General features: G+C 39.0%; 2 protein-coding genes across 2 annotated transcripts in view; one reads left to right on the top strand and one right to left on the bottom strand.

The window, feature by feature from the left end:
- The first annotated feature begins 1,504 nt into the window (after positions 1 to 1,504).
- LOC122093671 (beta-amylase 7-like) lies at positions 1,505 to 3,427 on the top strand. The gene is made up of 2 exons (XM_042664055.1): positions 1,505 to 2,061; positions 2,164 to 3,427. Exons 1-2 carry the CDS (start codon positions 1,762 to 1,764, stop codon positions 2,620 to 2,622), a joined length of 759 nt encoding a protein of 252 aa, XP_042519989.1. The 5' UTR covers positions 1,505 to 1,761; the 3' UTR covers positions 2,623 to 3,427.
- Positions 3,428 to 3,560: 133 nt separating this feature from the next.
- The window catches only part of LOC122093670 (DNA-damage-repair/toleration protein DRT111, chloroplastic-like), a 22,361-nt gene continuing 13,572 nt past the window's right edge, over positions 3,561 to 12,349 (bottom strand). Inside the window, exon 3 of the mRNA XM_042664054.1 lies at positions 3,561 to 4,155. Within this exon, the coding sequence (XP_042519988.1) occupies positions 3,859 to 4,155 (297 nt within the window). The 3' untranslated portion in view covers positions 3,561 to 3,858. The remainder of the gene's footprint in view (positions 4,156 to 12,349) is intronic.

The following is a 12,349-nucleotide window of genomic DNA, read 5'->3' as shown; positions in this document are numbered from 1 at the left end:
AGAATCGTTCCACCTAAATAAGATCACATAAGCATCGATGAAGTTAAACTGATTCATACGGTTGATTTGGTATCAATATTTAATTCCATGGCTTGGTTCCCATTTTCCAATTCCATTTATTAGCACCTGTCATTTTTATTTTTTTATTTTCAAAGGAAGAGAAGTGATCAAATCGAGTGTGAAAGAACTAGTACAGCTAGGAGTTGGCTTTAAATGACCAATTTAGGGGTAGGCTTTAAATGACTAATGAAATTTGATAAAGAAAGACATGTAAAGACTAAATCTAGATGTTACTATAACATCAAACATAAATGTTTAAAAGACAAAGATCTATATTATCGACTCTAAATGTGATTTGTTCTTTTTTTTTTTCTGACATATCTTTTCCCCTCTTTTTTCTATTTTTTTATCTTATATTTTGATGGATCCATGTGGTAATCCCATTTATTTAGAAAAAAAAGCTCAGTGATTACCATGGAGAGAGAGAGAGAGAGAGAGAGAGAGAGAGAGAAAAGAAATTTACATGATGTATGATGACGGGGGAGATTTGATAACCGCACAGATAATTACTGATTGCTCAGAGTAGAGATAGGCGGCTGGATATGCGATTTGGAATTGATGATGCTCTCTGAATCCTTGACACGACCACCAAAACTAGCTTTGCATGATTCATCTCCCTTTTCTTGGTATTAAGTTCTACAAAACTATTTACCAAAAAAAAAAAAAGAAAAAAATCTACAAAAATTCTTATGGGCTGCTCTTTCAGATTACCACCAACACAAGGGCTCAAAAAAGCATCTCAGGAATATATCCGTCAACACAAACAAAATCCCATACCTATTTACATTAGATGCCCCTGAGATGCTCTTCTTATCCATCTATCATTTGAAATTATGTACTTGCCCTTATTTTCCTTCTGGAAAGTACCAAATCACCACATACTTCTTTCTTTTCCCAGAGATTATCTGAGGAGGTAGCAGTCGCTGAGAAGCAGAGAAAAGCCAAATTATCTCTTCTGGATCATTCACCCGTCAGAGATCAGAAAAATCATTGATGAGAGAAAAGCTGATTCAAAACGACACACACCCCCAACCCCCCCGCCCCCTCCTAACCCAAACCCCAAGATTGTCATGACCAAAATGCCCTTTTGCATTCCCCCCCTCCCCCCAAAAAAACACGTTAATCTCGAACCTCTCACCATCCCATTGTACCCTATAAATGAAAAAAAAAAAAGACTGAAGAAATTTTCAACCGTTGGATCTGGTGAGCCTGTCCAACTCTCGATTCATTACAACAGTGCAGTAGTGACTAGTGAGTAGGCCACCTACTCTATATCCCGTACTCATGCGCCTCTCGCTCTCTCTCTCTCTCTCTACGCAGCTTTCACGTACATTATCTCTCGCCGCCACGCCAACTGAGACCCGTCCTTCTCAATGGGAATGTCGTTTTCTTAGTGTCATCTCAGCACCTCTCAGGTTCTCACACCTCATCCATCCCTTGATACTTCCCTCTCTCTCTCTCTCCTTCACAATCTTCCTCGTCTAAGCATCCCCAAAATATTTCTGTTTTAGTGGACTGAGACAGAGATATAGACAGAAAATCGTACGAAAACATCCCAAAAGCTAAGCGACCAGCTTCGTAACCAGAAGACCCCTATCTTAAGGACCTATACCCCAGTCTTTAATAAATGAATTACTGAGGAGGTCATATTCTTGTATGGATGTGTTGTGACTTGTGAGAGAGAGAGAGAGGAAGGAAGAAATGAATGAGGAGATGATGATGAGGAGTGCGAGCGACAAGGAGAGGACGAAGATGAGAGAGCGGCAGCGAAGATCCATCACAACCAAGATCTTCCACGGCCTTCGCAAGCACGGTGGCTACAATCTTCCCCCTCGCTCCGACATCAACGATGTACTTCGCGAGCTCGCTCGCGAGGCTGGTTGGGTGGTCGAACCGGACGGCACTACTTACCGTGCTCCCTCCTGGCTCAACCACCACCACCACAACAACAAGTCTTCCTCCTCCACCACCACCACCACCACCACCACTTCCGCTCACAATGTAATATCACCGATTTTATTAAAACATTTAACACAAGCAGTTTGTCTTTGCTTTCATTTGTTTTCTAAATTCCAATTTTTTTTGTTTCTGATTCGTTTTCAGGTGGCGGTCGAGCACGTGCCTCATTATCACAGCTACTGCCTCGCCGGAAAAAATAGCAAAACCCCTACTCCTACGAGTAGTTTTGGTGGTGGTGGTGAATGCTCCACCACTGCTTCTCCTCGCAAGGTGGCCGTATTTGATACTATGCCGCAGACTGTGGGTTCTGTTCGTAGTGCTGGGCCCAACTCGCTCTACTTGGGTGCTGGTGCCTGTGCTTCATCTTACCATCGGTTCACGGCAGCTGATCCTGACTTACCAGTTTCTCTCTACTGTGGTATTGGCTTCCCCTCTAATGGGATCCTCAATGGGTCGGCACAACTCTCCGCTGCTACCGGTGATGCAGCTGCCTTCAGCACTGGGATGGCCACGATGCTGGCACGTCAGCAACTCCACTTTACTGAGTCTAGAGCTTCTAGTGAGAACTCGCCCGTCGCTTCTCCTCATCGCGGACCCCACTGAATCGCATCCCTCACCCGGGAGTGGGGAATGGAAACACCACCGGCGGATACTAGTTCTGTCCTTTCTCTTTTTTTGAGCCGTTGGATAAGTTTTATGTCCACGCCGTCTTCACGGTACCGCATGACGAGCGGGTCGATCTTAGCCACGTGGAGTGAAATTTTCTAACTTCAATTTTTGTACCTAGAGCTGGAGATGGAAAATTTATTAGGTGGAGGGTAATATTGTAAAGGCATATTTTGCATGTCTTTAGTAATTTTAGTGATGTTTTAAACTTTAAAGGAATATTAATTAACATTTCCGGCACCAAGGGTGTTCTCGTAATTTAAGTAAAAGCCAAATCCAACACCGTGAGCAAAGCTTAACGTTCTGCTGCTCACGCGACACACCACTAGAGATGCAGGAGCCCTTGCCGTCCTTCACTCGTTCCCTTTGTTAATGCCCACAAAAAATAAAAAACCCAGTTTCGCATGGGTAGATGACCCGGAGAAACGAAGGGTGGCCTCTACACTACGGACCCGGTTTCTGTGCATTCCACAGCTGGGAGTCCCTTGAGGGTGCTCTGTGTCACATCAGACATGCACACATGTGACCCAACACACGTGTGCACATCCCCAAAGAGCTCCTAACCGTCAAACGTGTACTTGATGGCCCGCTGCAGCAAAGAAGATCTGATTACCTACACCACGCTGTAAGTTAGAATTCACATATAAGCACTTACAAAACTTACAGCACAGCAAGAGACAACAGAGGGAGTGACAAGCTGACGAAGTTCTACGCTCAAGTAACCCTGGTTCTTACCTTCCTCCTGATCTGGTACGGTTCGTGGAGGAAAATCACAGGGCTGTAGATGCTTTTTCTATTTCTTGTGCAACCACCTTCCTTGTGGGAAAAAAAAATGTGAAAGGAGGGAAAATGATTGGTTAAGCTTTAACTCAGAATTTGCCACTTAACAGCCAATTACTACATTTTAGAACTTCCTTGTGTTCCTTGTACAATCCACCTTCCTTAGGTTAAACTTTAATTCAGGATCTTCCATTTAACAACACTAACTACACTTTAGAATCACTGTAAAATTGTTTAATTCGCTAGTAAATGGAACAAACATTCCATCATGTTTTCCACTTCCTCCCATACAAAATTACAGTTTACTTAGCTCTCCCAATATCATTGAAGCCAAACCCAACCCAGCAATTCAGCTTCCTCCCCGGTGAGACACAAGTTAACTACAACCATCAGTCATGGATAACCAGGGATCTCCCCTGGCATTGGTGCTAGCTCATTTCTTCCAAACCTCTCCTCATCATAGAATGTGGCACGAACGACCCTCCCTCCAAAGAACCGGCCATCAAGATCGATGAGTGCCTTTGTCGTCTCCTCTGATCTCTCAAATTGTACAAAGATCCTAACTGCCTCTTCTGCTGGGAAATGGGGCTCCGTAATCTCAAATATGAGGCACTTAGAAACTGTCCCATACTTTGCACACTCTGATGCTACCTCATCTTCTAGGTCATCATCCACCTCCCCAGGTCCCACCTTTGAACAAAAAGCATAGCACATTTAGGCAATTCCTCCTAGACTTTTATAGAAAAAATTTCATTCGTTTCAATGCATAAATGCAACATGAATTGCAAATAAGAAACAGAAAGAGAACTTTAACAGAATTCTAAAGAAAGCGTCTCCCCATACAACCTAAATCTGAACAGATGCATCAGGGAAGTGGGGTGACCAATGAACACATCAATTCCTGCATAGGTGGGGGATTTCATGCATTTCCTACAAATATAACAAATAAATGTTTTCATTTCCGTTCAGAACATACGAAAACCAGCAGTTTGACATGCTTACCAAAATGTCTCTGAAGCAGACTGGTGCTTAGATGACAATTACATATGTGACCCAAATGGGTGAAACAAACGAGTTACGGCACAAACGACGTGCTCTTGTCCTGTATTCCGTGGGATACGAGATGTTTCCCCTGCAGACCATGCAGAGATATGCGTGTGGCCATATGTTTGGGAGAGAGTGAGAAGGGGGGGGCGGGGGATTGTGGATAGACTGGTAGAGGGAGTTAAATTGAATTTGTATTTCCACTGAGTTGTTTAAGCCACAGTATTCCCTGAAGAATGAGAGCAAGAGATTACAAAGGAATCAACTCAACTCAGCCCCATCCCAACTTAATGGGGTCGACCACATGGATCCTTTTTCTTCTTTTTCTCCAATCAGCTCCATACAAAGTCATATGCATGTCTTTTCTAACTACTTCTAGAGTCATTTTACGCCACACCTAGCTTTTTTAGCTCATTCAATTTGAATCAAATAATCCCTCCAAACTAGATCATTCAAAAGCTTCAATCGCAAATGTCTACGCCACCTCAAACGAATTTCTCAAAATGTATTATGTATCAAAACTACTCCTATATTAACTCTAATTTATTCATTCATGACTGTAGCTTTTCTTGTTTTACCAATCCTTACTTCAGCAATACTAAGGCCTTGTTTGTTTGATGGAGAAAAGTGAAAAAGGTAGAAAAGGGTGGAAACTTGTACTTGTTTCACACGAACTACCACAATATGAGTGTTTGAATAAGTGGTGAGGCCAGAAGCGGGGTCAAGGTCGGGTGGTAATTCGGCACATGTCTGGAATGAGGAGAAGGCAAAGGCTGACTTAAAACTATTATTTACATATTAAGAACTTTAATGAATGGGGGTGGGAAACTTACCAGACAAGGTCATTTAATGCAATAATTGTTATTTACTGATGTGGCACTTAACTTTTCCCACACCACTCATTTCCAAAGTCCTACCAATATTGGTAGAACTTCATGGAAAATTTTTTGTCTCTCTCTCTCCTCCTCTTACATCCTCTCTTTCCAATAGAATTCCACCCCACATTTCCTCTCTTTTCCATAAAATCCCACCCACTAAAAATTACATATCCATTACTTCCTTTCCTTCTCTTCCTTTCAACCAAACCTACAACATGTGGGACTCACCCTCACAAGTTTCCCACCCCTTGTCATCCATCAAACAAACGGGGCCTAAGTGATGCAGAATTAAGGGTGTACTCAAGAAAAAAGAAAGGCCAGCACAATCAGGCCCATAGTTAGGCCCAGCAACTTAAGTTCTAACCAGCCCACAATGGGCCATGACTTGAATTACAGTCAGGCCACACACACAGGTTATAATTTAAGCCCAAAAAAGCCCATATGTAGGACCCATTTGGTATTGTTTCAAAAAAACGTTTCTATCATTTTTTCGTTCTATTGGAAAGAAAAAACGCAAAAATCTGTTTGGCAATCACATGTTGTTTTTCAGTATTTTTGAACCAAAAATTGGAAAAAAAAAACGATTTGAAAGGGGAAAGACGGAACGACAAAAGCCCGTTCCGTCCGTGTGTTTCGTTTCAAAGGAGTGAAAAAAAGAAACTTTCGTTCCCGATTACCCTCGCCTCCTCCTCTCCCTTTCACTTGCGCACGCAGAGCTGGAGAAAGAAGAAACCGGAGATTGCACTCGACCACACAGCAAGTACGATTTCTTCTTCTTTGTTCTACGCCTTCTGTTCTTCTTCTTCTTCTTCTCGATTTCTTCTTCTTCGTTTAGTTGATTGGGTTTTCTACCCATTTATGGGTATTTGCCGATTAGGGATTAAGAAAGGGGGTTTTCTCTTGTAATGAACTAAGAAAGGTTTTGCAAGGTTGGAGCAGAGAAGCGAAGCGAAGCGAAGCGGCAGAGCCTCCCTCTCAATGGTCACATAATCACAGGTACAAACAAATAAATTAGGGTTTTTTGGGGAGTTTCTAATCTTCGTGAACCCTTCTCAGTCTCAAGAACTCTCATCAGTAGTTATCACAAAGAAGTTAGGTCTTTGTTCTGCTTCGTTTTCTTTGTCTGTAACAAAAACCCTAGAGAGAAAAAAAAACCCAATAAATCCACTACCCATCTATATAAATCTTTGTTAGGTTTCTGGTTTTGGATTATCAAGAACCAATTTTTCCATATTAACAAGTTCGATTATTGTGGTGCATATTCTCTTAAATGCCTGAATCTATTGTTTTTTTGGTTGCCGTCAAGGGTGTTGGAATTTTGTGTTTCCCTTAAAATTTTCATTTTTAAGTGAATATATAGGGAGTGATGGTGTTAAACCTGGGGAGAGAGTTCAACCCTCCCCATTTCCCAAATTCTCTTGGAAATCTCCAGTGGAGAACTATAGAGTAAAAAATGGGATACGATAATGGAGGCACCACTGCATCCCAGTAAGTGCAATAACCTTTGAAGAACTAAAAAACAAAAAAGGAGGCTTGCCACATTGTCCCAAACTGGCACAGTCTCATGGAACACCTAAACCACCCTCTCTCTGTTTCTGCGATCTACACTCAAATTTATTCAGAATAATGACAATGATCAACCTTTGCAACTTCGAAGTTCAGACAGTATATATATCGAATCTAGCTTGGTTTGAGTACAGCATTCCAGAATTGATTCGGGTCTTGGTTTGATATTGGATCACACCATCACTCATGGGAACCAAATTGAATTTGAACCAAATGTTTGGAACCGATTGATAAGCTTATCATCAATGGGTATATATGTATATATATATATATATATATTGTCTGAATGGCACTTCTATAGGTGTATGACGGTTTGCCATATCTCACCACTTGTCTTGTAGACTCCACTCAAATTAGTGTTTCACCCTCTTGGTTTTTGGCAAATACCGTAAGACATTCGAGAATTCATTCCCAACAAATAAATTTTGATTTAGCATTCACATCCCCTACCAGTTCATAAGAATTGAATTATTCCATGGGCAAATAGTTTATGAGGCGAAAAACTGAGATTTCATATTAAACATTCCCTCAGGGGGAGTGTTGGAAACCAACTTGTCCTCATATACTTTTAGCAGGTTGAATTCTAGAATTAGACCCAAAATCCAGAGTTGAATTATGCCATTGCTTTCTCGTCTTTTTTTAGTGCTTTGTCTTTATTATTCAGAATGAATTAGAAAATGAAACATTATTGGTTAAGCTAATTGATGACAACTGAATTAAAGTTTGAGATACATATTGGGCTTTCTATCTCAAAATTGCATTGATTTTATAATCTTGTATTATTGAAGAATGTATAATAACCTAGTATGCTAACTTATAATGTCTAACTATTATGTCTGGAAGTAGTATCCCTATCGTTAAGTGGTCAGAACTTGAGACCACTGTTTTCATTGAGGCAATGAAAGAAGCTGTAAAAAATGGTCACAAATCCGGTAATTCATTTAACAAAACTGGATAGGGGGACATTACAAGGCAATTTCAGAAGGCTTTAAATCGTACGATTGGGAGAGAACAATTATGCAACAAGATAAACAAGTTGAAACATGAGTACCAACAATTCAAGAGACTACTTGACACAACTGGATTTGGGTGGAACTCAATGACAAAATCAGTCACAGTTGATGATGAGCCCGTATGGGATAGGGCAATACAGGTACAATATATCTCACTAGCTAGTTGAATTATTTCAAAATTAGATTGCAATAAGTAGTACATCTGAAATATACAATGACTGCTTATGTAGGCAAATCCAAGTTGGTTAAAATACAAGAAATATGGACTAAACAACTGGCCAGATTTGACCCTGATATTTGGGGATGCATATGCTCGAGGAAATTTAGGGGTTGACAGTGCACAAGATTTGGATGACATCGAAGCTGCTAATATTGTTGATACTGAGCAAGTTTTCGAATCTCCTAGTACCCCAATGCATTTAGGCATGACTGACCCCTTCCTTGAGGATACTCCTACTCCAACTCAAAGCACCACAAGCGAAATCTTGATAGGACACCCACGGAACGAAGAAAAAAGAGCGTCAATAAGGGAGATAGCCACGTCAAGGACTTATATGGGAAGTATTTATCCATTAAAATTGAGAAAGCATCAAGTACTTCCGTTACATCTCCTGTTCGTGGTGGAGAAGGTGCATCTCGTCCTCGAGATTTCAGTGTGAGTGCATGTGAGGCGGTATTATCCTCTATACTGGATATGTCAAAGGAGATATACTTGAAGGCCACCAGTCGTATATGTGCTGATCCTAGTTGGAGGGAGTTATTTGTCTGTGCAGAGCCTATTAAGAGGACTTGGCTTTTAGATGCCTTGGAGTAGTTTAGGGGCAAATGGGCCCTTTGTCTCATTCTACTATTTTATGATGGTTGTGTTTGAATGCTACTTTTGATCATTTTGGATTCAGGACAATACTTTCGATGATGATTAATCTTTCTTTTTTTTTATTTATTATTGATGTGTGTAATGTTGAACATGTGTTTTGGGTTGAGACGATGTATCAGATTGTTATGTTTTACAATTATTTGTTTGCAATTGATAAGTAGTTGTCAATTTACTGCAGTTATGTCAAATGCATTATGTGAAACTTCTAGTGATGAAGAAGATATGATCATTCACATGGGAATGGAATTACTGTGTGAGACTGTATATATTAGGGAACCATGTAGGGATAGTGTATTTTCAGGTGTTGTCATGATGTATGAGGTATTGAATGGGCATGCCAACAAATGTTATGAAGAGTTTGGGATGGAACATCATGTCTTTCTCAACCTATGTGATTATGTTAGACATAGGGGGTGGTTGAAAGACACGGCCAACATCCGAGTGGATGAACAACTTAGAATGTTCCTATAGATTGTTGGGAAGGATTCAAGTAATAGGGACACCCAAAATCATTTTAACCATTCAGGAGAAACAATTAGTCGAACATTCAATGTTGTCTTGATTGCAAAAATGCAATGCCTGGCTAAGGAGAAAATCAGACTACCAGATGTCAGTATGATACCGGCAGAGATTGCACAGAACCCGAATTACTACCCTTTTTTCAAGGTAAACATGTTAATATGATACATGTTTATAATTAAATATATGAATATTTATATTCTTATATGTAGTGACGATTTAATTGCCCATATATTTCATAGCACTGTATTGGTTCCATAGATGGTACTCACATCCATGCAGTAGTTCCAAGAGAGGATCAAACTCGATATAGGAATCAGAAGGGGATCATAACTCAAAATGTGATGTGTGCATGTTCATTTGACATGCGATTCACATATGTATATGCAAGATGGGAAGGTAGTGCAAATGATTGTCGAGTACTTGAACATGCAAGGATTGATCCTCGATTGAGTTTTCCACATCCACTTCCAGGTATTAACTTTATTATAGTATATTAGATTTCCATTTGAGTGTATACGTAATAACATATATTATTTTTCGTTTGTAGGAAAGTATTATGTTGTCGACTCTGGGTATGCTAGCCAATCTGGGTTTTTGACACCATTTAGGGGTGAGAGATATCATCTATCGGACTACAAAGGCATAGAAGATCCTCAAGAACAGCGAAAGAGTTGTTCAATTATAGGCATTCATCACTTCAAAATGTCATTGAACGTACATTTGGGGTTTTGAAAAATAAATTTCAAATTTTAAGGCTCATGCACCAGTTCCAGTGAAAGTTTAGACATCAATCGTAGTAGCATGTTGTGGGCTACACAACTATATTCGAGAAGAGCATATTGCTGATGCTGAATTCGTGGGGATGAGTGAGGATTTAAAAGTTTCAGAAAATGACTTGAATCCACCACATGAAGATTTCGTTGATCATTCTACAGTACAATCAAGTCAACGAAATAGGACAAAAGAGATGAATGCCACTAGGCTAAGAATTACAAACACAATGGCTAGACAGCAAATGATGCCTAAACTAATAGAAAACTAAAACCAACAAATATTGTGATAAAACTGAAAACCTAAATTGATCCTAAAAGTGATGTAGTACTTGTTTTATGTTAAATTTATGTATGTGGTACAAGTTGATATATTATTATGAATGTCATATATTTGGATGCTATATTAACTTCTTTGATATTTAAATTACTGTTACAGTTGACTTCTTCTATGCCCCCACTCATAATAGCAAATTGTGAAATTTGCAGGAAGAGTTATGCTAAATATACAATAAAGTCAGGTAAAAATATTGGAAGAGAATTTTTCAAGTGTCAAGATTCATGTAATTTTTTCATGTGGGTGGACCAACTACATCTATGTAGATGTGGTAAAGGTCAATGCAAAGTACGAACTACGACGAAAGGTCCACACAAGGGACAGTATTTTTTATGTTGCCGAAATTCAACTGGGGTAATTTATTTCTACGATTAATCTATACCTATAGATAATTTTAGATTTTTTTTTTTTAATGCGATGTTAAATTTCAATGACCCTAATCACATCTATTATTTGATATAGGCTGATAACCGTGGATGTGATATGTTTATATGGTTGAAAGATGAACCACATATCTTTACCATACAACATACATTATGTTTAGAAAACTCAACATCAACATCATCCACACCACCGTCCATTTCGAACGAGTACATGAAAGAATATATAGAAGGGACACTTAAAGGATTAGAGGACCAAACAAGTAAGATAAAAGACATCCTCCATGCATTCAAGTCCTTAGACTTTGACAAAAAATGAAAATTTGGGAAATTATGTAATAACTACCTTGGACATGGCATTGTTAATTCTGTACTTTATTCATCTTTTTGAAACAATTTTTTTTTGTATGTAATACTTTATTGTCCCAAAGGATTAGTAATTTCCTATTTTAATGTTATTTCTGTAATTATTGACTTAAAAAAAAAAAGTTTCTGAAACAAGCATAACCAAACGGTAGAACTGTCGGTTTTCTGTTCTGAAACTGTTCCAGAAACAAATTCACCAAACAACCTTAAATCGTTTAAAAACGACAATTCGACACAAACTAAAATTTCTGTTTTTGACATGAAACGGAGTTTCTGGAACAGAAACGATAACAAACGGGCTATTGTTTTGAGAGTTTTTCTAAGTTCTATTCATTTGGTTGATTGAGCACAATCTAATTGTATCTTGATGTGGCCCACTAGTAAATGTAAGAACTACTGCGAAGGCCTCAATGAAAGTTTCATCTTGGATGTTAATTTGCAAGAACCCAAATCACGCCATAGTAGATGACTGCAAATTTTAAAAGTGCATAATGGCATGACTTGACCCACTAGGTCTTCGTGATTTGATTTATGATAAATCTCTCTTACAGTATAAGATTTTTTTCAGTTCAAGTGATTAAGCCATTGAAATTAGTTTTATATTCTCATTTAGGACAAAGTTTTCTTTTACTAAGCTGAATGATCGGATGATCCAGATGAGACCCCTCTCCCCTCCCACCTCCCACCTCCCACCTCCCACCTATTGTTTATGGTTGTGATAGGCCATGACGTGCCCATAGAAAAACTCGGTCATTCTCATTTATTTGGTTCTACTTATAAAAGCTATTGATTTCTTTCAGCAGTTTCTTATAGATTGGGCCTTGATTTCTTAATTTTTTTTGCTGGTTTTTCTAGTTTGTATCTATTTTTCTAATTTTGCTCTAAACGGTTGTTTCAATCGATCTTATCAAACATTTCTATTTTCTTTGGTTCTAAAAACCAAAGTTAAATCTAATCGATAAGAATACGATTCAGTTCGATTCAATTCAATTAATCTGGTCTAAATTAAACACCCCAACACTGAATCACAAGTTAGTAGGTAGAAACCTTGATGAAGTTAGCCTGGATTAGCCTCTCACCAGTATCAGGTTTCAACTTCTTTTTTTTTTTTTTTTTTTTTTTTTTTTTTTT

This window comes from Macadamia integrifolia, chromosome 11 (genome assembly GCF_013358625.1).
Source record: "Macadamia integrifolia cultivar HAES 741 chromosome 11, SCU_Mint_v3, whole genome shotgun sequence".
NCBI lineage: Eukaryota > Viridiplantae > Streptophyta > Magnoliopsida > Proteales > Proteaceae > Macadamia > Macadamia integrifolia.
Note: the sequence above shows the minus strand (reverse complement) of the source record. Positions and strands in the feature narration are given on the sequence as shown.